Raw genomic sequence first — 24,896 nt, forward strand, 5'->3', positions numbered from 1 at the left:
ATTCATCAGCTTTTGGAGACAAAAGCTGATGAATTGGCGACGGACAAGTCCGTCGCAAATTCCACAGTCCGTCGCAAATTTCATTTTTTTTTGGCATTTTTTTGCCGTTTTACGCTATTTTTTGCCGTTTTCCCCTGTCGTTTTAAATACAGTAATAACAATTCATTTATAAATTACAATCAATTGAAACTGATAAATATATATATATATATATATATATATATATATATATATATATATTAAATATCAGAGTATAAATGTAAAGGTCAAAAAATAAAAATAAAAACCGTATATATGTGTGTAATAAAATAAGCTAACACGACACTACAAAGCTGGAGTGTCGTCATCGTCTGGTGGGGTAGGTGGGCGCTGTGGCCGATACTCTGCCGGAAGGTTAGGAATCATCCTGGCAATCTCCTCGCGTATCATCTGGGTCATGTTCGCAGCCTGCTGTTCCCGAGCCAGTCGCAGACCCTCCTGAATGCCGGCCTGCACACGGCGCTCGACCTCCTCGTCTGCCTACTGCGACGTCCTAGAAGAGCTGCCTCGCTGCACCCTGCTGCTGCTTGGCCCGGCGTACCTGCTGCTCGTAGAACCCAACCCGTACACGCGTTTCTTCTTGTTGACGCCCTCGATGTCTAGAAACACCTGGGTCTCGTCCACTGCAGCTGGGGTCGAGGAGCTACCCTCTCCGGTCTGAGGCTGTGTCGCAGCAGCAAGCCTCTCAGTGATGGCGTCCTACAAAACAATAAAAAAGATATCAGTTTAGTTTTCAAGCAACCAAAAATGCATAACATATTACAAAGTAAACCTAATTTCTAACGAAATTTCGACAGCATTTCCTCTGTAATATGAGCATCACCCATTTTTCAGGGAAGTCCTGCAAGCAAATTCCAGTATATAATCCAATAATAAACATGTTTAACAGCTAACCAACAAGCATTTTCAATCTAATAGATCATTTCCGAATTATTAAATTCAACTTAGAGAATTACAAGTTTAATAAAAACTTACAGTCATATCCTGAGCCCGTTTGTCGACCGGCTTCTTGTCAGCCTTCGTGGAGTGAAGGCGAGTGTACAACTCCGTCGCACTCGGTTTCCGGCCAAGCTCCCTTTCCTAAAATAAAAAATACAATTCAATTAGTATCAAAATAAAATAAATACGTTATTTAAGTATTTTAATTACTGAATTTTAAAACAAACCATGACATCCATATGCTTCAGAGCAGAGCGAGATCCACCAGTATGGCGGACAGGTCCAGAACCGGCGCCCGCTGGCTCGCTCATCCGATTTGCTCGGGCGGTTTCTGACCTTTTTTTCTCTTTCTCTGAGTTCCAGAACGCGTTCCAAGCATCCCAGATGTCCTGGGTCACAGAAATATGCTTCTGTTGCGTCCTCCTCATTCTGTGGATGTTGTCTTTGTAGCGGTTGGCTGCATGGACCATGAAGACCTGTCTAATGACCTCCTCGCTGTACGCCGCACTATCCCACCAGAACTCTTTCTGCAAACAGTACAAACATGTTGCATTAGTTAGTTTTTTAAAAAAAACATAATTTAAACGTTACGAAACTTTAAATTAAATTACCTGAAACTCCTGGAAGTAGAACTCCCTCTGCTCGGCTGTTAGAAAGCGCCATGCTGTTCCATTATCGAACCAGCACTTCCTAAAGCTAAAGCTCCTGGAAGTAGAACCCCCTCTGCTGTTCCATTATCGAACCAGCACTTCCTAAAGCTAGGTTTGCGATTTTATTCGGTGGGAATAAAATCGAGATTTATTTATAGGTTGAATGTTGTAAATAAAATCTATTCCAACTAAAATAAATCAAAATAAGCAATAAAACCTACTTGTTGAAGGGCAGAACCGCAAAGAGAAGATGAAAAGCCCAGATAAGTCGGAACCACTATGCGCAGCGAGTGTCAGAGAATACAAACCTATCACATTTAAAAAACACGTATTATTATAATAATAAAAAATCTAATAAAAATTCGGCAGCACTTCCCCTAAAAATGAGCATCACCCATTTTTCAGGGAAGTCCTGCAAGCAAATTTCATACCACAATCCAACAATACAATCCAATTACATCGAAAATTATATTTATGACGTTAATTACACTAATTAGCCTAATTTAATCAACTAATTAACAAATAAAAAATAATTATAAACAAATTCAAAAATAGATAATTTACCCTAATAAATAAAACTAACCCTAAACTAATTAAATTAAACTAATTCAAATATAATTTAACTAACCTAACCCAAAAAAATTTATATAATTTAAAAAAAATAGATAAATAACCCTAATTAATTAAAAAAACTAATCCTAAGCTAAATTAATTAAACTAATTATACAATTACAATTTGATTAACCTAAACCTAAACTAATTTAATATATTTTTAAAAATAGAAAATTAACCCTAATTTAAATTAACCCTAATTTAAATAAACTAATCTAATCTCAAATTAATAAAAAAATTAATAATAAAAAAATTAAAAAAGTTACCTCAAGCGGCAGCGGAACTGATCAGAGGCAGCAGCGGGTCTCACCGGAGGCAACAGCGGACTGACACCGGAGACAGTGGCGGCGGCGAGACTGTTTAATAAAAAAAAAATATACATTTATTAAATACTAAAACAGTAAATTAATAATAAAAAAATAATAATAAAACCCTTACCTGAACGGCGGACGGCGGAGATACGTAACACGAACGGCGGCAGCGAACAGCGGAACGGCGACAGCGACAGCAGCGACGAACGGCGACAGCAGCGACGAACGGCGACGTAGGGCACGGCAGCAAACAGCGGAACGGGAAAAAGGAGAAGAAGAGGAAGGGTTCGGCGAGAGAAATCAGAGAATGGAAAAAGAAGAGTTCGGCGGCAGAAAATAAGAAAATGGAAGAAGAAGGGTTTGTTGTTTTCATTTAATTCGATTTTAGCGACGGATCTATAAATTCCGTCGCTAAAATCGAATTAAATGAAACGCTGCGTTTAAAGCAACACATTTGCGACGGAATTATAAAGTCCGTCGCCAATGTGCTGCTTTAAACGCAGCGTTTCGTAAATTCGAACAGTTAGCGACGGATTTACATATCCGTCGCTAAATATTTAGGCGGTAATAATTCCCTCCAAAACCCCGCCAAATTAGCGACGGACTAGCGACGGATATGCCGTCGCTAAGTTGGCGGGGACTCTCCCGCCAAGTTTTATTGCAGTTTAGCGACGGATTATTGATCTGTCGCAAAATCCGTCGCAATTTTGCACTATTAGCGACGGATTGTTGTTCCGTCGCAAAAGTCCGTCGCAAATTGCCTGTTTTCTAGTAGTGTATAGCTCTAAAGTCAAAAAGTTTAGTGTTGTTGTTTTTGTTAAGAAGTACATTTGTCGGCTTCAAATCAAATAGGACAACATATTTCTCGTGTAGATAGCAAACAACGGTAGTGGTTTACGCATAGGGCTATTATGCTCAAAATTTTAAGAACCTCTAGACTTAAAAACTGTTGTAAATAAAGATTGAAGAAAAATCGTTTTACCTTATCTATCTATATATTATGTAAGTGGGAAGGGGGGTGAGAGGAGGCAGAATTATTCAATTTTAAAGTATGAGAGCTTAATTGTACCTAAAAATGGTAAAAGGGCTAATCTGTACTTTTAAAAAAAATTAAGATTTTTCTATTTCTTCTGTCTATCCGAAATAAATCCTACTAAGTTTTAAAAGAAATACGCATAAGTTTAACATGATGCATAACAAATTTTGCAGTCATGTATTTTTATGGATCTGTTATTTACACTTCTATTAAAAAAATTACCGCTTTTCCAGACCTATATTATTGAATAACACAAATTCTTTTCTTTCTTCGTGCATATTGATTGAATTGACAAAAATAGTTCAATACTTTTTATTATTACAAATTCTTTATGTTACTATCTTTATAAATTAGTAGTTTTAAAATGTTTCATTTGCTGCAATTTTTTAAATAAATTTATCAAAAAATTATTTATAGCATAAAAATTATTTAGATTTTTCTTGTTTATCTATTTTTTTCTGACCCTGACCTTACTAACTTTATTTTTTAGGCTCATCTACTTTCAAGTTGTCTAACTCGCTGAGCAGTTTAGCAAACAATGGCCGACCTTTTTTATTAAAACTAGCACAACCTATTGTTGGTTTGCTTATTCTTTATGTCTCTCTTTATGTGTATCAACTTGATATTCATCCTCGATGGACTCCATAATTTGGTTTTGTGAGATCCTCTATCACCTTCTTTAAAAAGTTTTTTTCAATTTTCTATTTTTGTAGAATTTTTAAGGCTATTATAGTGTTTTTTTTTTCAATATCCTCCTGATCAGCTCTTCTTAAAAGTTGAATTATCATGAAGTCGAGATTGTATGTGACAATTTTATTGGTTGGAGATCCTATTAAATTTATAAATTTTAGGCTCAAACTAAAAAAATTAAATGTATCGTATATATTGATTTGAAGAATCATACCGTATTTAAGAACTTCTGGTGCTGCATATTTTTTTATGAATGTATCCTTGTTTATCCAATTTTACTATAGTTCCAAAGTCATAAAGTTTAACGTTATTGTTTCTGTGAAGGAGTACAATAGCCGGTTTCAAATCAAATAGGACAACAGCTTTCTCGTGTAGATAGCAAACGACAATAGTGGTTTGCTCATAGGGCTATTATGCTCATAGTTTTAAGATACTATGAACTTAAAATTGTTTTAAATAGAGACTGAAGAAAAATCGTTGTATTTTATCTATCTATACATTACATAACTGGGAAGGGGGCGAGAGGGGGCAGAAAATTACAATATTGACTTTTAATAATTAAAATATTATCACTGTTCTAGATCCCACATTATTGAACAACAGAGTTCTTTTTCTTTCTTTTTACATATTAATTGAATTGTTAAAAATAGTTCAATGTTTCTTATTGATATAAATTTTTTATGTTATTATGTATATAATTTTTTTTAAAATGTCTCTCTTCATACTAAAGATGTTGTAACTCTTTTTCAATAAACCAATCCAAAAATTATTTATACCATAATTATATAGCTTTTCTTGTTTATCTACCCCTTTTTTGACCTTGACTGGACTAAGTTTATTTTTTAGGCTCATTTACTTTCAAGTTGTTTAACTCGCTGAGCAGTTTAACAGACAATGGTCGACCCTTTTTATTGAAACTAGCATAACCTATTGCTGGTTTGATTATTCTTTCCGCCTCTCTTAGTGTGCATTCACTTGAATTCATCCTTGATGGACTCCAAAATTTGGCTTTGTAAGATCATCTATCGCCTCTTTCAAAATGTTTTTCTCAATTTCTCTATTTTTTAGGATTTTTGATTATTGTAGTGTTTTGTTAATATCCTCCTCATCAGCTCTTTTTAAAAACTGAATTATCATGATGTTAAAATTGTATGTGTCAATTTTATTGGTTGGAGATCCGGCTAATTTTAAAAAATTTAATCTCAAACTAACAAAAATTAAATATATCAGGTATATTGATTTGAAGAATCATACCTTATTTAAAAACTTCTAGTGCTACATATTTTTTTATGAATGTATTTTCTTGATTACCCAGTTTTACTATAACTCTAAAGTCGCAAAATTTGACGTTATTGTTTTTGTGAAGGAGTATATTAACCGGCTTTAAATCGAATAGGACATCATCTTTCTTATGAAGATAGAAGACAGCAGTAGTGGTTTACACATAGGCTATTATGCTCATAATTTTAAGCACATCGGGACTTGAAAACTGTTTTAAATAGAGACTGAAGAAAAATAGTTGTATTTTATCTACTATATATTATATAAGTAAGAAGGGGGGCGAGAGGGGGCAGAAAAATACAATTTTGACATTTAATAATTAAAATATTTACAGAGTTATGTACATGTGTAATTCTTACCTTCATTATTAATTATTTATCCAAGCATAATTATCCAAAATAAATCTTTCTAAATTTTGGAAAACATACATACAAGATCAATATTATGCATAACAAATTTTGCACTCATGTATTTTTATGGGTCATTTATTACCACTCTTTCTGATCCCACATTATTGAATAACACGAGTTTTTTTTTTGCATATTAATTGAATTGGTAAAAATAGTTCAATACTTCTTATTGTTACAAATTATTTATGAAATTGTATTTATAAAGTAATTTTTTTTTTAAAATGTCTCACTTCATACTAAAGATGCTGCACCTTTTTTAATAAATCAATCAAAAAATTATTTATACCATAAAAACTATTTAGTTTTTCTTGTTTATCTGCCCCTTTTCTGACCCTGACTACACTAAATTTATTTTTAATGCTTAATTACTTTTAAGTTGTCTAACTCGCTGAGCAATTTAATAAACAATGACCGACTCTTTTCATTGAAACTAGCACAACTTATAGTTGGTTTGATTATTCTTTCTGCCTCTATTTGTGCGCATCCACTTGATAACCATCCTCGATGGACTCCATAATTTGGTTTTATGAGATCCTCCATCGCCTCCTTCAAAATGATTTTCTCAATTTTTCTGTTTTTGTAAGATTTTTGAGGTTACTGCAGTGTTTTTCCAATATTCTCCTGATCGGCTCTTCTTAAAAGTTGAATCATCATGATGTCGAAATTGTATGTGTCAATTTTATCGGTTGCACATCTTTTTAAATTCATAAATTTTAGACTCAAACTAATAAAAATTAAATGTATCAGGTTTATTGACTCGAAGAGTCATACCGTATCTAAGAACTTCTGGTGCTGCATATTCTTTTTTGAATGTATTTCCTTGTTTACCAAGTTTACTATAGCTCTAAAGTCGCAAAATTTGGCATTATTGTTTTTGTCAAGGAGTACATTAGCCAACTTCAAATCAAATAGGACAACACCTTTCTCATGTAGATAACAAATCCATTAGAGGTTTGTCTAAATTTTTTTACCAAATCTGGCCACAGTAAATCTGTAATGAAAATAGCACATTAGAGTTTATTTAAAAAAATTTATGCCGTACATATTTTGCGGAGATTTAGATGATGTATTGAAGGACAAAAAGAGATAAACTAAAAGAAATTATGCAATACATATTTTCACACATTATATATTCACAATTTAAATCCATATACTTCTAAAAATCATTCAACTTTATCTAAAATACAGAAAAATCGTTTTAAAACCAAATCACGTAAAATCGATAAAAAAAAAATCAAACTGGAGCATAATTTTCGACTCTATGAAATCCAATACACTAACCAAACATATATATGTAAAATATAAATTTATGTCAGTCCCAAACTTAACATAATCAATTTCAATTAATTTCTAATAAAATTCACAAAAATCATAACTTTTACAGAAGTTACAATTTCATTCATTTTTTATATAATTATGTTAGAAATACTACCAAATTACCTGTTGACTGCACAATTTATGTCATTAAAAAGAGCCCAACAATGTCACAAGTGGTCTAAGATTTAGAAAATCTGAAACTAGAAAAGAATAAGACATGTAAAAATGTTAAGAGGTAGAGCATGTTAAGGAAGAAATAATTATAGATTGTAATTCCTCTCAAATGTTTACTTATAACAAACAATCATATATATATATATATATATATATATATATATGAATGACATTGTAAATATAAACTCATTGCCAACTGAATTCAGTGACAAAATAATTGCTCATACTATTATATTCATAGTTATAAGAACTAGACTTAAAAACTATTGTAAACATATACTGAACAAAAATCGTTGTGTTTAATCTACCTATATCTATTATATATGTGGAAGGGGTGAGAGGGGGTTAGGAATACTTACATTATTTTCTTTAATAATTAAACTATTTATAAGGTTATGTACACGTAATTATAGCCTTTAGTATTTATTAAATTTTTTTTTAAAATAAGTAGTTTAATAAATTAGGAATTAATTCAATAAGGGACAAACATAATTATCCGGTATAAACTCTTATAAGATTTGAAAGACATACGCATAGGATCAACATAATACATGATTCTTGAAAACACAAATTCTTTGTTTTTCTTCTTGCATTTTAATTGAGTTGGTAAAAATATCATTTCAATACTTTTTATAATTACAAATTCTCTATATTATTATGTTTATAAATCAATTTCTTAAAATGTATCCAACATATTAAAAATGATGCACTTCTTTTTTCAATAAAGCTATCGAAAAATTATTTATATCATAAAAATTATCAAAATTTTCTTTTATAAATAATCAAAATTTCTTTGAACTTTGTTGTAATTAAATTGTTTTAAGACTTGAATTTATCAGCCAAATTAAATGATAAGATTTTGTTTTAAAAAAATTATATCAAAAGTCTAAGGTATTTTTCATATTTCATTTTAGTTTAAATGCTAATTTTTATTTAAATAAGTTTAATAAATGACAATAACCAAATTTGATATATTAATCAGTGGATATAAATTATAGTAATATATATTAATAGTTTTTAGTAAAATTACTTTCAAAATTTACTAGACATAATTTTTCCTAATAAAATAGATTTATTCTATATTAATTTTAAATGATTATTCCTTTTATCAAATATAAATTAAAATTGCTTAACCAAACTGAATGACATCATTATTATAAGAATTTATCATGATTAAATAATAATATATTACTGAAATGTTTAAAATAAAACTATAGATTTTGATAAATCGTTGAAGAAGGAGGGTGACCTACTAAAATTTCAGGACCTGAAAATAAAAAATATGGTTATGAAAGACGATGGAAGTGAGTTTTTTTGGTGAAAAAGAAAAGTACAACAAAAAAAGAGATTAGATATCAGAAAATAATAACTTAATTTTAAGGATAAAGTGGTTTGTATAGTATACCTCTTCTTTTCCACACATATTCTCTTGGTGAGTTGTTTGTCCCTCTATGTTATTGGTTGAGCTAGATTTCCTATTATTTTGGGGTTTGGAACACGGGTGGAGTGATTTGTGTATGTTCTCTTGTTAGAGAATCTTCTATGATCCACTTGGCTAATTTTTTTATATTTTAATTGCGGTAGTTCTTATGGTGACTGTGAGCCGGGATGAGATACAAGGCAACCTCGGGGTGGGAGAAGTTCCGTCCGAGATTGGAATCCTTATGGGTCTATGGGTCTGGTTGCTTCTGTTTTGTTATAGTTTGTCATATATATATTTGTGGAGGTTGTTCCGCCCCTATTGGATTATTAAGTTTCAAAATGATATTTTTCAAGTTCAAATTTGTAAAAAAATAGTGAAAAATAAATATACAATATTTTTTTGTTAGATTTAAAATATGTAAATTGTTATGTTCATTAAAATTAATATAGAAAATAAAAAAAATGAAAATTTGAAACAAATCTCAATTTAAATACAAATAATTTATTTTATCTTATTAGTATTTAATAGTATATACAGATCATATAAATATCATTTACGCGTGCTATAATTTCAATTTAGATACAATAAACTTTATTAAATTTTACTAATATTTAATAATATGTAGGGGGCCATAAATATCATTCACATTCTATAATTTCAATTTATATATAAGATAATTTAATTAATAAAAATAAAATACCATTTTGTTGTCCAGTTAGATGAAAGTCATGTTTTTATGTAGTTTGTACATATATGAAAGGTTGGTTTTTTTTATGAAGGATTGGTTAGTTTTCTATTAGACAGAAAAGAATTGATTTTTATTGTAATGGAGCAGTTATATAATTTTGAGAAAATTACGGATTAATTAAGAAAGCGGATGATCTTTTCTCAAATGCCGACCCACTGCAATCTTTTCTCTTATAACAGATGCATTTTACAATAAATAGCTTAGCTGGCGAAATTATTACATTTTATACCCATCTCTCTTGTATCAATATTTATTTGCTGTGTGGGTTCAATCAAATAAGAACAATGTATTTTCTTCCTTTGGATTCTCCGATCAACGACGGTCTGCCATTTTCTCAAACATCTTCTCTCTAATCATCATAAAACAGGTATAAAGTCTCTTTCTTTTTCGGGTTTTTGACATATTTGTGTCTCATAGACACAAATATTCCGGTTTTGTGCCTCCCACCCCCAGCCCGCTATCTGAGATAGCGGGCTGCTGCTTTTTAGTACCAGCCCGCCATATGAGATGGCGGGCTGGTAGCTAATTACGGTAATCACCGTAATTAGCACCAGCCCGCCATCTCATATGGCGGGCTGGTGACTGATTCCCTGCAACAGCAGGGAATCATTTGACCGACCAGCTGGTCAGTCAAACGATTCCCTGCTGTTGCAGGGAATCACGTGGGCAAAGCAGCCCGCTATCTCATATGGCGGGCTGCTTTGCTATAAATAGGTGAGTGCTTCAGCACTCACCTATTCAAACACAGATAAAAAAATTAGTTTGACGGAGTGATTTTTAATAGAGTTTGACGGAGTGATTTTTTCGGAATTGGTTGAAGCGACGGAGTTTATTTTGTGGAGCTTATCAGATATTTTTCTGGAGCTACATATTATTTTTCGGTCTGCTATTTTACGAGGTCTACAAGAGGTTAGTCCGTAATTTATTTTTAATTCATTTAGTTTTACTTTATTTTTGAAAATATTGGAATTAAAAAATGTTAAAGTTTATTATATATTAGAAAATGTTAGAATTAGATTGAATATATTTTTAAAAAAATATTATAGTTTAGTAATTGTTAGAAGTTATAGAAATTTTAAAAATTTACATTATTTTAAATATTTATTTAGTTTAAAAAACTTCATAGGAATCTTGTTAAGTATTATAGAAATTGATATAATTTTTAATATAGTGTAGAAATTAGAAATTAATATTTGAAAATATATCATAGCAATGTCGTATACAATTTGTCTAGAATTTGTGTTTTGAAATTTAGAGTAAGTTTTTTATAAAGTTATTAATTGTTAAGAAAAATATAACATAATTGTTAGTATATAATGTAGTTATTAATTGTTTGATGAGTAGCCTGTGAATATTAGAATTTTATTTTAAAAATCAGAGTAACATTTATTAGAAATTAATTTTTAATTTTTTTAAAAATAAGATAGAATAGTCTTTATAATTTTTAATGAGTAACCTGTGAATATTAGAAATTAATTTTAGAAATAAGAGTAACATTTATTCATGACAAATGCTTGTAGCAATGACGACAATCGATTTGTCGTTTGTGATACGGTTTGACGGTAGCATTGTAAACTCTCCCCGCGGAGTAGAATATTGTGGGGGTAGTTATGTGCAAGTGCCGTTGACTGGAAGAATAAATTTCCAACAGTTGGTTGATATTTGTGGATCGGCAATAACCAGTGCTGTGGGCCCGGTGGAGATCAGTAAGATATATTTTTGGGTTCCTCATTTTCAAGGGGAACAAATATATTCCTATTCCTTGATGGATGTCCAGGACGACCCACATGTATGTGCTATTCAGACCGAGGCATGTCGCATGCCAGCACTAAGATTTTTAGAGTTGTACGTGTAGTACCGCAAGGCGGTTGTTGAAGATATTTCTATTGATCAACTGCATATATCTGCTTCTAGTGAGTCGGAGAGGGACAGTGAGGAAGAAGGAGAACACGATCACTACGAGACCGAAGTGGAGAATATGGAAGACATACTCACTGCTGCTGAACCTAGTAATGTAGAAGAAAATACAGTGTACCAGTCCCGACTGCCGGCACATGTTAGACGTGTAGATCTCGAAGACTTCGACGTCGACTTGGACTCATGGGAAAAGCAGAAAGTTGAGTGGGAGAGGGGGATGGAGTTTGAAGAAGGGATGACTTTCTCGAGCCGAGATGCTGTTCGGGCTTGTGCTGTTACCTATTCGGTGGACAATGGAAGAGAGTTTCAGAGTTGTCGGACGACGCACACGACGTTGGTTCTCGTTTGCAAGCACAAAGAGATATGCCCATGGTGGCTGCGTGCCACACTTCTTAAGAAAACCAACACATGGACGTTGACAAAATATATCGGGCCACACATATGCGATATGCAAGTGTCAGTTCGTCACCACCAAAATTTTGGGATTGCTCAGATCGCCAATTATATTAAGACGCAAGTGCTAGGTCAGCGTGACATACGGATCAAGACGTTGATTGCGGGACTACTTGAATTTACCGGAGTAGCTCTTCCGTATAAAAGGGTGTGGTACGGCAAAGAGAGGGCAATCTGCAGCGTTTATGGGGACTGGGAATACAATTACAGTCAACTGACAAAGTTCATGGATAATGTGGTGAAAGTGAATCCTGGATCCTTCTGGCATGGCGAAGGTATGAAATCTATTAGTGTTGTGGATTTCAATGTGCGTACATTAAGTAGATTTATTTCTAACAATATCCATTTCCAACAGGCCCAATATCCGAGTGTGGCGGGCTTCAATGTAGAATTTTCCAACGGATGTTCTGGACGTTCTTCCCGATGGTGGACGGATTTCCGTTTTGCAAGCCAATTCTATTCATCGACGGCACCCACTTATACGGAAAATATAAGATGCACATGTTGATAGTTTCGGCGATAGATGGCAACAACCATATAATGCCGGTGGCTTTTGCGCTCGTGGAATCCGAATCCATTGCCAGTTTTGAATATTTCCTGGGTCATCTCCGAGATCAAGTTTTACGCAGTCGCAAGGTTGCCATCGTTTCTGATCGTGCTCCCGGATTAATTTCCGTTTTGAAACGTCCGGAGTGGGACGACGTCGATCACTTTTTCTGCATAAGGCATTTAATGGCCAATTTCCACTCTTTAATCGGAAATAGGGAGTTGAAGGACTTGGCTGAGAAAGCGGGTAATATTTTGTGAAACTAATCAAAGCCTGATTTTTTTTAAAGAATGTACAATATCTCCCACTAACAATTACAATCATACATACGTATAGGTCGGGCCTTTCAAGAGAAGAAGTACAACGCATGCATTGAGAGCATGAGGATAAGATCGGCAGAAGGGCATGCATACTTGACCAACACACAACATTTGAGAAAGGAGCAGTGGACTATGTGTCATGACAAAAAAGGGCAACGAAACGGGGTTATGACAACGAACTACGCCGAGTCCGTTAATGCGATGCTGAAGAATATAAGGGGCCTTCCTATCACAGCAATGATAGAGGCTATCTTTGACAAGCTCAGTGATACGTTTGTCCAACGTTGGGACATGTATAAAGACCTAATCGCCAAAGGCGTCATGTTTACTCCGATCTGCATCGCGCACATCAAAAAGGCAACGCTAAAGGCCCGCTACCATAGTTGCAAGAAATATAACTCGGACACCATGACTTGCAGGGTGACCACCAGGAAGGACAATCAGCGGAATAAGGGAGGAAATATTCAGAAGGTCAACCTTAAAAAAAGGAGGTGCTCGTGCGGTAAGTTTCAACACCGTAAATTGCCCTGCTCCCATGCCATGGCAGTCATTCACGATCAGAAGTTGAACCCCCACGACTTCATCGGGTGGCGCTATAGAACCGAGAATGCCATTCAAGTCTGGAATACTCCGTTTAAACAGTTGCCTGACGGCAAGATGTGGATTGCTTCTCGAGAGATACCTTCCACATTATCGAGTGGCACCAGCCAGACAGGGTGCTTCAGCAGTTCGGACTGGTTCAGCCTATTCCGGAGGCCCCCTTACAGCAACCCATCATGCATGGCGTCCAATACCGTGGGAGCTCAGACTTCCAGGCGCTTTTCAGTGAGTATATCGCCATCTGGGACTCTAGAGAGAGATATGTGGTACGTGGGCGTGTACTCGAGCATCCGCCGCACTTTCATTCAGAGTACATGGACTGGTACAGGCTAGTGAGCAGGAGATGGATTACCCATCGCGGGGCTGAGCTCGGTTCTCATGTACGTAGTCATGCTAATATTTTTTTTCATTTACGTATTTTTGTCAATAATGTATAATAACTGACGATTTACGTTGACTTTTTACAGCGCGATACCATGGAGAGGATCCGCTTGCAGTCTGAGGCGGATTCCACTGTTCGGACTTACGCTCGCACTTCTCAGCTAGCCACTAGGGAAGACCGGCAGAACGTCAGCGGGCCACCGCCAGACCCTGCTGTTCCGCCAGACGCTATTCCAGAGATCGATCCGCCGACCGTGGATGTACAGCGCATACGAGGACGTCGTAGAGGCAGACCCAGACAGCCAGAGCCGACCCGTGAGATCCCGACAGACCCTTTTCCCCCACCGGTACGTTTCAATTTCAATGTACAATTTAATAATTTACATCCATTAATTACAGTGACCAACTGGCTTTTTCTTTGTCCAGGTCGTTTTTCACGGGGACACAGAGGACTTTATCCGGCGTTATTACGGGTCTGCGCGTGAGTACGGGAGCACCTCTTCGCAGCCCTAGGGGCCACGGGCTTCCTCTTTTTCAGTACCACCTGTTTCTATGCCTTATGTCGACCCATCGTTTGGGCAGACCGCTGGCACGACTCCGCTAGCCACGCAACAGGACCCTCTAGACACACGGGTACGGTTAAATTCCAATTGACATTTTTTTTCTTCTAACATCAGTAACCCTAATTGCATTATTTTTTTTCTTTTTGCAGGTCGATTATCAGGGGAATACCGAGGAGTTCATTCGGCGGTATACCGGGTATACGCAGCACCACGGCAGCACATCTTCGCAGCCCCAGCGCCCACCGACTTCCTCTTTTTCATTGCCGCCTTCTTCTGTGCCTTATGTTGACCCATGGTTTGGGGAGACCGCTTACATTACTCCGCTGGCCACGCCGGACCCTCTGGCCACACCGGTATGTTAGAATTTGAATTTACATTTTTTGAGTTATAACATCAATAACCGTAATTACATAATTTGTTTTTTTTTTCAGGTCGATTATCAGGGGAATACCGAGGACTTCATTCGGCGGTATACTGGGTATACACAGCACTATGGAAGCACCTCTTCACAGCCCGAGGCGCCACCATCTTCGTCTTATTCAGTACCGCAGGACTTCTCCACTTACCGTGGTTCCGCTTTTACCCCCTTTCAGCCACCACCCCCGACACAGACACCTCCAGCCCAGCAGTACGGAGGACTATTTGAAGAGAACTTGTCCTATCCTCAAACGCCTGCAGTAGGTAGTTTTAGCCAGCTTCTTCAGGGGTACATTCCACAGCCGCCTTCCTCCTCTCCCCGCCCAACTCAGAGCCCATCGCAAATGCATTTTTCTCTAACTGATGAGTGAGTGAGCAATTTGCAGGCTCCCACACCTCCACTTGGTGATGTTGCTAACATGACGCCTCCTTCATTTTCCCTGGGGTTAGGGAACCCCTCCTCACAGGCTCCTGATGACGAGGATGACGATGTGGTCAGTCCAAGTGGTAGCGACAACAGCTCCGGCCCAGATCTCAGACCTTATCGGCCATTGACTCATACCCAGATGAGTCGGCGTCAGAACAGGGGTCGAAACTTGAGGACACTCTTACGGACCCCAGATAGAACAAACATGTAGTTGTATTTTATAGCTTTTTTTATTGTTGTACACATATTTTTGATTATTTGACTTATTTTAATTTCTTTGTATGGCTTTTTTATAATTATTACAAAACAGTAAAAACACTTCATAACAATCAAAATCATAAACCCTAAATTTGTTAATCTATTTTTAAAAAGTATAGCATAGCAATGTCGTGTTTTTTACTAAAAGCGTGAATTACTAAAATTTAACCTATAATCAATTAATCAAATACTACATTATTAGGCAAATTTAACTATTAAAATCACTTAATTAAAATAGATCTAACTCAAAATAAATTGGATATTAATATAGTCCGCACCACCGTCTACGACTTTCATTTTTACTCGAACTTTATTCGACATTTGTAAGATCTTCAAAATTAATGTCAAACTTAACTTCTTAAATTTAGATTGGTTCAAACAATAATTACAAATGACATTTATAAAGTTTGAAAGATCAACTACAATATTCTTTAAATTTGTTTTATAAAATAACGCTCGGAAGTGTCCGAAAATAACCCGAAAATAGTTAACGTAAATTACAATTCATTGGTTAAATAATTTTTTTTTTAAAAAAATAAACTGATTGGGCAATTATTGCCCAATCAGCTTCAAATGATTGGGGAGAGAGTAATTAACTCTCTCCCCAATCATTGGGCTGATCCCCAATGATTGGGGATCAGGAACCAGCCCGCCATATGAAATGGCGGGCTGGTAGCTAATTAGGGTGATTAGCTTAATCACCCTAATTAGCTACCAGCCCGCCATCTCATATGGCGGGCTAGTACTAAAAAGCAGCAGTCCGCTATCTCAGATAGCGGGCTGCGGGTGGGAGGCACAAAACCGGAATTTTTGTGTCTATGAGACAAAAAAATGTCAAAAACCCTCCTTTTTCATAATATACAATCATTATTAAATTCATTTGGTTGATTCATTCAGTTGATTATAAAATTCCAATACCCACAAGTTTTAAATGGCACCAAGCACAATCTGTAAAGCGATTGTAGATGTAGAAGATCAAACATGCATAAGCATAGCTAAAGTGGCTGGTTTTTTTTCTAGTTCTGGAGTTACTTATTGATTCTTTATTTTCTTCAGGCGAAGAAATAAGCATGGCGAGAATAGAACAACACATAAAAAAACTGCTAATAACAGTCCCAAGAAATGAAGATCTAAAAGACTCAGCTAATGGGTTAGCAAAAATGAGTCTGAGTCCCCGAGACAAGCCACCAAAAATCGCACCATCTGCTCTTTCTATAGTTTTTGTGCACACGATTACAGTTAAAAAAAAGCCGAAAGAAAAATTTAGTTTTGTTGAAAAGCTTTGATCTTGGATGAAAGTAATTGAATTAAATTTGTGGTTTAAATCTGTCCAAGTTGCTAATAAAGAAGCTGAGGAACAAGACCGTAGAGATGGGTATCTTTGTTGTGATGATTCTGCTATTTGCTTTTTGGTTTAATTTTATGGCCTTAATATGCGTATGTTTGTTTGGTTAATTTTGATGATTATCGGGATCTGGGTGGCTTTAAGGTTTGACATGAAGAATGGTAATGCTTAGTCTAATCACTGCTTTGACATTTGTTACTGCAACATAATTTGCAACTAGATTTTATTTGGGTAGTTTCAGAACTATGGTTCCTGTTGGTTTTGTATGATATTAGGGGACTGTGTTTTGTGAATTTGTGAGATTGGAAATGACAATGCTTTCCATGCTCTTTTGGGTTTATTTGATGAACATTCAATCCCTTGGGTTTATCCTTTTATTTCAAAGAATGTAAATAAAAGAATGTAGCTGAGCTGGTTCGGAGACGTATCTGTGCTGTTTTTTAGATATATCTAAAATATTATCAAGATGTATATGACTTGTTTCTGAGATGTATCTGAATTATTTTTGAATTTTGATTTTTTTTATGTAAACTAGAAAATTACAAATATTTACATTTTTAATATAACTTCGTATGTGTAAAATTAATTTCAACAGGTGATAAATTTAATGAAGACATTATATCATGTATATACGTATTGGATACATCAACGATACATCATATATACACCACTAATACATTGTGTATAAATCGTCGACGCATCATAAAATACACCATTAATATATTGTAGATACATGTTTTTTTTATTATCTTTTCAACGAAATGAATTCCGTAGATACACCATTGATTACAATTTTTAGAATCTATCTCCAATTCAGAAGGATTATTTTCAACAAAATAAATTTCAAAATGATCGATACATGTGTGTATTAGTAATACATAGGTGATACAGTTTCGATACATAGCAAATACATAGATGATACATGTTTAATTTTTTTGGATTATTTTAACAAAATAAATTTTAAAATAACCGATATATCATTGATACATCATAAATACACCATCGATACATCAAAAATATAGAGGTGAAAAATTAATAATAAAATTTTAATACATTACCGATGTGTCATTTATATCTTGCAATACACTGTAAATACATAGTCGATACATCGTAAATACATTATAAATATAAACAATAAATTGAGCTAAAAAGCAAAACCTCGTGCAACATGAAAAAATAAAAGGACGGAGCAAACATCAAATATTTAATAGGAAGACACATTTTTTAAATACATATTAAAAACAATTCATATATATACTTTATATATGATAGATATATATATATTTTTAATACATAATATATTAAATATAATTTTTTTTAACGTAATTTATGCATTTTTAAAGCATGTGATACATATATCTTTGAATTTAAAATATATTATACATGCACCTCAAATACACATATATATAGTACATAAAATAATATGTGTGTATATATATACACACTTATATTTATTTGTTTTTGTTTTTAAAAATATGAGAAAATGAATCAGTGACACATTTCAGATACATAGCAGATACATATCAGACACATAGATGATACATTTTTTATTTTATTTACATGCTGACACGCGCTGACGCGTGACTGACGCGCGTGTCTGACGCGTGGCAGACGCACGTCAGACGTGTTTCTGACGCGTTTTTGACTATTTTTAACACGTTTTGACTTTTTTTCTTGGTTTTGAATGTGCCATGCGTCTCTTATTTAGTGGTTGGGTAGAAAATGTAAAGTTTTTCCTTATTTTGTCATGAATGTAAATTTTTTATTTGGTGTGTATTTTTGTAAACTCTTATTTAAATAGTAATATTTTTGTGGTTTTCTCTATAATTTTTATTTTATTTTGTAAGGCGATGGAATTGGTTTTTACATATTGTTACATGTCAGGTCATTATAAATGGTTATATTTTTTCTAAATTTGTACGCATGTAACTGCTTGATATTATTGGAAGAATATTTGATTGTCAAAAAAGAAAAAGCGACAATAAAAGTGTACACTGAATCTGTTATACATTTGCTAGCATGATACATTCTGGAAACGTAAGAACATCTTAAAAAATTCTCTATTATAGCAAATAAAATTGCGAGTATAGATACTCGCGGATCTTATAATAATCTTCACATAACGGTCCTTCGATTATAATTTGCTGAGTACCGGAGCCACCACCCTATCGGAAAAAATGTCGGCAACAAAAGCACACATTACAAGGAAAATAACTCATAAACCTTTAACATATTAAAACAGAATCACTTCCCGATGCTCATTAAAAAAATTAAAGCTTATTACCTTCTGGCTAATATTCCCAACTTTACGAAGAGTGACGTATTCTCCACATCGCAAGGCTCCGCCAGCAAATTCTACCTGCAATGATCATCATTTATTATCTTCATTGGCATATCAGTTTTCTAGGGTTCAGACTCCAAAAACATCGTATTTACACTTCGAGAATACAGAAGGCTATGCATTTCGAATCAACTCTTTGCCTAGTGTATGGTAGAAAATAAATTTGGAAAAAGGAAGTACCTGGACACCCTTGCTAGCAAGAAACTGTTTATAATCTGCCATTTTTAGATCACCAACTAGGACGGATTTATGCAACGGAGCTGATGTTGACATGGGTAGCAAAGATAGTGTTCCGCTTTCTGTTTTCCCTACCTCGGCATCAACCCAAGCTATTTCATGATCTCCCAACTAATTATGCAAAGAATGTTAGAAACAAGAAAGGATGCTGACCATAGCTTTAACAATACTGAGCATCAGAAGTGAGATTATACCTTTTTAAATAGCACATTACTCATCAGTTTCTCAGATAGTTGAACCTATATTTTATCCCAAAAGAGAATTAATTCAGATATGGAAAATATGAATTAACCAACAAGAAATAGAAATTCTGGGAACTTACTTTATAAGCACACAAATCAGAGGTAACATCTATGGTTTCTTCAATTTGAGGAGCATAGACATGAGAGCAAACATGTTTTGAGCAATGCTGCTTCAGATGTTCTGTGGCCTCAGCTGATCCGTGCACCAAAACCTTGTAAGAAACATATAGAGAACATTATCAACTAATAGTTTGAGATAAGCCCCTAATATATCTAAAGGTGCTTTTGTTTTCTAATTCAAAAAAATTTGTTTTTAATTATATGGTGATCAGATCAGGTATGCACTAAAACTAGCAAGTTGATGCACTGCTTTATTTCAGCAATGATTGGATTCCATTTCCCTAGAAAAAAAATTAGCAGAAGCTTCCTAAAAGAGATGGAAAAGTCTCTAATGGCACAAAAAAATAGTTAATTAAACCTCTGGTAAACCTCGGCCAATAGGATGAACAGTAATTTCAATTTTATGTTGTGCATGAGCAATTTAGTATCAGGCAACAAACAAGAGAAGAAAAATCTTGCACGTAATACTTACAAGCTTGAGAGGAGCGACATGGGCAAGAATTGATTTAAGCGATCGTCCATCAGAACGGCCCTCATAATCCATGTAAATCAATAAACACTTGACTTGCACCTGATCAACATTGTGGAACTCAGGCTCAGTACTCCAAACACAAAGTGACATGCAGATAACCCAAGACAGCACAATCAGACAATTAATTGTGCATAATCAGAACTTAATGACAATAACACGACAGCACGGAAATTTATTGCTTTCTCATAGAGAAAAAAGAAAAAGAGGATCTGCTACAATGAAACTCACAGTCAATTCATTGGACACCACTTTGGAAGGCTTTGTATCAAGTATCAAACTAGCAGATCCTTCATCAAACTTTCCATCAATGTCTCCTCCAATCTGACACAATATAAAAACCACTAATCAAATGATAGCTATTCGTACAACCATTGCAGGTCAGTAGATTTAGCATTCTGATACTTCATCCGAGGCAGTATTCTTGGTCAATAACCGGAAAGCAGTGCCATAAGCAATACTAAGCAAAATAAAACAAGTGACCGATGATGAGAGAAGTCAGCCAAAAAGTAAACATGTGTAGAAAACAAAGGATGTAACGTTTGACACCAAAACTTACGTGCATAGCTGATTGGTCCATGTCATTATCTTTAATGACATAATCATCAGGATTAATGACTTCACCGAAATCATCCCACTCGGTGGTATTTTTATAGAATGGAAACATCGGTGCTACACTAGCCGATGGAGAAACAAATCCATCAATTAATACATCCCGGTATCCTGTCCTATGAGATCCCACTGTTAAATGGCATAATTGTTTCAGTATCAGACTACAGGAAGAACATTATAAAGATACCACACTGGCATAGCTTGATATCCAAATGAATAAGACAAATGACTGCTCATCAGAAAAGAGAACGATACCATTTAGAGAAACATTACTGTTGCTAGCATCAATGACCATTGGATCACTCAAAATGGTATCAGGCCCATGAGATATTTTTGCTTCCTCCTCTTTGATCATACTAGCTTTCAGTTCTTCTTCCTTTTTTAGTCTTTTTTGCTCCTCTTCATATGCAATTAGCTCATCCCCAACCAAAGGTACCCTTCTTGACATGGTAACTTTAACAGCTTTTGGAGGGGGGTCAGCCTGAAGCATGCGAGCTAGTGTCCCAAACTACATAATCAGGAAAGATGTTAGTGCAAGCACTTTGAAGTAGAAAAGAGACAATCAACTAACAGTTTGCATATTTGAGCACTGGAAGCAGCATCAATGTAGGACTTAAAATGCATGCTAAATTGCACAAGCAATCTTACTGACCAAACCATGCATACTTGAGTGTCCAGAACAGCATTAATGTAGATCTACAAGCATGCAAAACGTAGACAAGAAATAATGACCAAAACCATGGATGATCTGTTTCTTTGTCTCTCTTGCTCAACAAGAAAAATGATAAGGCTGATATTTCAATTTACTAGATAAACTACACTATCATAAAAATCAAACTATCAAAAAGATGCTAGAAGCATATGAAACTTTCAGCTTTAAGCAAATTACAAGGTAGTCCATGAACATAATTAATCATATCAATAGTTCAAGTGCAGAGCACAAATTTTCAAATCTGAACCCTAAAGGAAATATATTAAGATGCCATAACAGATGCAAACAGCTAGGAATTGGAAACATACTTGACCTCTTTCTGTGAAAAGCACAAGGTTCTTGACATCTGCAGCCCATTCAACAAATATATCATGCGAAAAACCTGCTTCCAAACTGGCCATGGATGCTAGAACAACCTAAGTGAGATGTTTTAAGTAACCATTGTCAGATTCCCATGGGCAAAAATCAGAAAGATAATCCGATCTTGAGAAGCATAGAGCATCACCTTTGGACCAGGCGGAACATTATCAAGTTCGCTCTTGTTGATTAGAAGTGTCACGTGCCTGCAAATATCAGAAAAAACGTATGACTAACAAAACTATATTGACACCACTAATCTAATGCAAAAGAGAACAAAAACCCAAGGCCGCAAGAAGATGACAACACAATTGATGGTGTATCCGCGTACGACAAGAGGATAAATTAAAATAGAGAAAGAAACACTTACTTCAAAAGAAAAGCATTGTCACGAGATGTTTCAAAGGACTTTGCTATTGATTCACTCATCCATTCCAAGAAACTCTTGACATAATCAATGGTGCTTGATGAAACATATGTGAGAAAAAATATGGGATAGTTCAAAAAGCGTTGTGCCCAAAACTGCAATTTGTACAACAACATTAGACCACTGAAACTGTGAATTGGCTATGGAAAATAATTAACTTCATAATGTTGTTAATGTTCCCCCATAATGACCTGTTCCAGTATTAAGAGAAGCTCCAGCACTCTCCCAGCAGTATCAACAGGCAGTAAAACATTTCCACCAGATTCCAATGTCTTTAAAATAGTCTTCTCTAAATCAGTCACAGAATAACATTATTAAGCCGGTTCAGGTGCAAATAGGGCTACATAAATATGGCCACAAAATTTTAAGCAACAACATAGACTTGCCACTAGATGTTTCAAATAAAATACCTAAAATTTCCCTGTCTCTTTGCTGTCTAGGTGGTTGATTACTCAAAGCAGTGTATGCATCAGTAATGAGAACAGCAGGCCGCACAAAAGACTCCAAAACAGTTCCATTTAAATGCCTAACAATATAAACATTGAACGAAAACAACAATCACATAACTAAAAGTGTCTTATTCTGCTTCTTAACATGACAGAAATTAATTTAAAAATGTGGATTTCACGACTTGCTATAAAGTGAATAACCTTTCTTTCCGATGATTGAAATCCACAGCATATACGACATCTTCACCATCCTTTGTTATCCTCCATATAGTACCTCCAAGTAGATGCCCAGCCACATGGGGAGATATCACAATCCCCTCTCCTTTCCCTGAAGTATAGATGGAAAATCAAAAAAGTACATATCAAATTGAAAAACATTTAATGAAGGTCTTGGAATAAGATGTGTATGTACAAGATTCCATCCAACTAGAATTCATGCAATTTTGAAATGACTATAATTCTTACAAAATGCATTAAAATATTCCCTAAAGCTAAAAGAAATAGTATTAGGTTTCCTACAAAAGTTTGACTAAATCAGTTTAATTGAATTAAATCCTTGCATTACATAAGCCTTGTTCTCACATACTCGCAATAAAATATGTATGAAGAAAACAAAACACAAATGTGTACAAACCGGAAAGATGATGATTCTGAGAGTAAGTGAGTCGAGTAATATTGCCAAAAGCAGAATCAATATCATCCAAACTAAACAAATCAAACTCCGAAACCGCCTGCAAAAACAAACAAAAACAACATCATACTTACAACAAACGCATAAGAAATAAAAACAATCATGACCTAATAAAAAAACAAACAAAATTACCTTACGAGAGAGATACTGATCATACATAGTTAAAAGACCTAATCGATAAACCGGCTCAGTAGAAAAAACCGGAGCAGACAGTCCAAGGTGTTTCATAGCATAAGGCAATGCACCTAGGTGAAGCGTATCGGAATGCGATAATAACACTGCATCTATCGTTGAAGCTACTCTACAAAAATCATTTCACAAATAAAAAATTACAATTCTAGTTTCATATTAACTGTCAAATAATCATTAATCAGCAGAAATTTGAGAAAAAAAAATTACCGAGAGAGAGGTTGGAGAAGCGACGGATCGAAGTGATCGTTCCAGCCACAGTCGATTAAGAAATTGAAGCTGTCGATTGAGACTAAGTAAGCTAATGGATTCTCGTTGTATACTCCACACAGTGGCGTTATTTGCACTGATGTTCCCATTTTTGCTTCTGGTTTCGACTGTTAATTAAACCCTTGGATTGGATTTATGGTTCCCGCTCATAGGAGGGGTTTTACAGGAGCAAGGAGATAGAAGAGAAGGATAATACGTCGTCGTTTTAGTGGTGCAGGCAGATAGAAGAAAAATAATAGTACGATGTCGTATTAATTGGGGACTAATTACAAATTAGAGCTCTGCAAAAATCGAACCGAAATTGTAACTGTGGTTCGGTTATTTAATATGGATTGATCCGTTTGTATTTATTTTATATAAAAATTTGGTGTTCAATTTTAAGATACTCATAATGTTTAAATTAATTTAAAAAATCAAAAAACAAATATATGGAAATTTCCGATTTTAACCAAATTAAGTTGAACATTTTTATCAATTTGATGTTATTTGATTTATTTTTAGTTCGGTTCGGTTTAAAATTTAACAAATTTTAGTTGGTCGGTTTTAGATGATATAAAATCTAACCGAACTGACTGATGCCTATGAACAAGAGTCGGGTGTCAATTTTTGCTGTTCAATTTGGTGCAATTTAACAACTATAAGATTCAATTCGATTAGTAACTTTTTGATTAAAATTTATTTGTAATTCAATCTAACGCATACAATTTGACTAATTAGTCAATTTGATTTATATAATCCGAGTAAGAATAGAAAGTTTAAATTGTAAATGATAATTTGACTCAAAGAGAGATTGAGTTCAAAAATTAATCTATTTTTTGTTAGACTGAATTATTAAATAATTCTAAATTTCCGCACATTTTCT

General features: G+C 34.6%; 4 protein-coding genes across 4 annotated transcripts; 2 read left to right on the plus strand and 2 right to left on the minus strand.

Annotated features, from left to right (window-relative positions):
• Positions 1-519: 519 nt before the first annotated feature.
• On the minus strand, positions 520-8,078 carry LOC126655572 (uncharacterized). The gene is made up of 9 exons (XM_050349805.2): positions 7,991-8,078; positions 6,940-6,959; positions 6,740-6,865; positions 6,381-6,514; positions 2,507-2,596; positions 1,590-1,704; positions 1,206-1,505; positions 1,015-1,119; positions 520-738 (listed from the first exon to the last, which is right to left on the minus strand). The coding sequence occupies exons 1-9, from the start codon at positions 8,076-8,078 to the stop codon at positions 520-522; spliced, it is 1,197 nt and encodes a 398-aa protein (XP_050205762.2).
• A 2,334-nt stretch (positions 8,079-10,412) lies between these two features.
• LOC126657684 (uncharacterized) lies at positions 10,413-14,026 on the plus strand. The gene is made up of 5 exons (XM_050352419.2): positions 10,413-10,539; positions 11,151-12,275; positions 12,356-12,793; positions 12,884-13,847; positions 13,935-14,026. Exons 2-4 carry the CDS (start codon positions 11,609-11,611, stop codon positions 13,798-13,800), a joined length of 2,022 nt encoding a protein of 673 aa, XP_050208376.1. The 5' UTR covers positions 10,413-10,539; positions 11,151-11,608; the 3' UTR covers positions 13,801-13,847; positions 13,935-14,026.
• A 330-nt stretch (positions 14,027-14,356) lies between these two features.
• Positions 14,357-15,551, plus strand: LOC126657685 (uncharacterized). Its single transcript, XM_050352420.2, has 3 exons — positions 14,357-14,481; positions 14,561-14,764; positions 14,843-15,551. The coding sequence occupies exons 1-3, from the start codon at positions 14,401-14,403 to the stop codon at positions 15,197-15,199; spliced, it is 642 nt and encodes a 213-aa protein (XP_050208377.1). The 5' UTR covers positions 14,357-14,400; the 3' UTR covers positions 15,200-15,551.
• A 3,246-nt stretch (positions 15,552-18,797) lies between these two features.
• On the minus strand, positions 18,798-24,262 carry LOC126656224 (cleavage and polyadenylation specificity factor subunit 2). Its single transcript, XM_050350737.2, has 18 exons — positions 23,975-24,262; positions 23,708-23,876; positions 23,519-23,615; positions 23,086-23,212; positions 22,846-22,961; positions 22,627-22,724; positions 22,379-22,530; positions 22,157-22,214; positions 21,960-22,067; positions 21,195-21,447; positions 20,887-21,068; positions 20,559-20,651; positions 20,271-20,369; positions 19,759-19,890; positions 19,631-19,675; positions 19,380-19,547; positions 19,143-19,217; positions 18,798-19,023 (listed from the first exon to the last, which is right to left on the minus strand). Exons 1-18 carry the CDS (start codon positions 24,121-24,123, stop codon positions 18,922-18,924), a joined length of 2,223 nt encoding a protein of 740 aa, XP_050206694.1. The 5' UTR covers positions 24,124-24,262; the 3' UTR covers positions 18,798-18,921.
• Between the last annotated feature and the right edge of the window lie 634 nt (positions 24,263-24,896).

The sequence above is a fragment of the Mercurialis annua genome, linkage group LG7 (assembly GCF_937616625.2).
Source record: "Mercurialis annua linkage group LG7, ddMerAnnu1.2, whole genome shotgun sequence".
Classification (NCBI taxonomy): Eukaryota; Viridiplantae; Streptophyta; class Magnoliopsida; order Malpighiales; family Euphorbiaceae; genus Mercurialis; species Mercurialis annua.

Excerpts from the sequence above, each read along its gene's own strand:
- LOC126655572 (XM_050349805.2), bottom strand. The coding sequence starts at position 8,078 with ATGATATTTTTACCAACTCAATTAAAATGCAAGAAGAAAAACAAAGAA. Across the intron at positions 6,866-6,939 it reads ATTTACTGTGGCCAGATTTG|TTGGCTAATGTACTCCTTGA; the intron begins GTAAAAAAATTT and ends TTTGATTTGAAG. Across the intron at positions 1,705-2,506 it reads CAGTTCCGCTGCCGCTTGAG|CAGAGGGGGTTCTACTTCCA; the intron begins GTAACTTTTTTA and ends ATAATGGAACAG.
- LOC126657684 (XM_050352419.2), top strand. The coding sequence starts at position 11,609 with ATGGAAGACATACTCACTGCTGCTGAACCTAGTAATGTAGAAGAAAAT. Across the intron at positions 12,276-12,355 it reads ATCCTTCTGGCATGGCGAAG|GCCCAATATCCGAGTGTGGC; the intron begins GTATGAAATCTA and ends CATTTCCAACAG. Across the intron at positions 12,794-12,883 it reads GGACTTGGCTGAGAAAGCGG|GTCGGGCCTTTCAAGAGAAG; the intron begins GTAATATTTTGT and ends ACATACGTATAG.
- LOC126656224 (XM_050350737.2), bottom strand. The coding sequence starts at position 24,123 with ATGGGAACATCAGTGCAAATAACGCCACTGTGTGGAGTATACAACGAG. Across the intron at positions 22,068-22,156 it reads ATGTTCCGCCTGGTCCAAAG|GTTGTTCTAGCATCCATGGC; the intron begins GTGATGCTCTAT and ends CATCTCACTTAG. Across the intron at positions 20,370-20,558 it reads TGGTGTCCAATGAATTGACT|GTGCAAGTCAAGTGTTTATT; the intron begins GTGAGTTTCATT and ends AATGTTGATCAG.
- LOC126657685 (XM_050352420.2), top strand. The coding sequence starts at position 14,401 with ATGCCTTATGTCGACCCATCGTTTGGGCAGACCGCTGGCACGACTCCG. Across the intron at positions 14,482-14,560 it reads AGGACCCTCTAGACACACGG|GTCGATTATCAGGGGAATAC; the intron begins GTACGGTTAAAT and ends TTCTTTTTGCAG. Across the intron at positions 14,765-14,842 it reads CGGACCCTCTGGCCACACCG|GTCGATTATCAGGGGAATAC; the intron begins GTATGTTAGAAT and ends TTTTTTTTTCAG.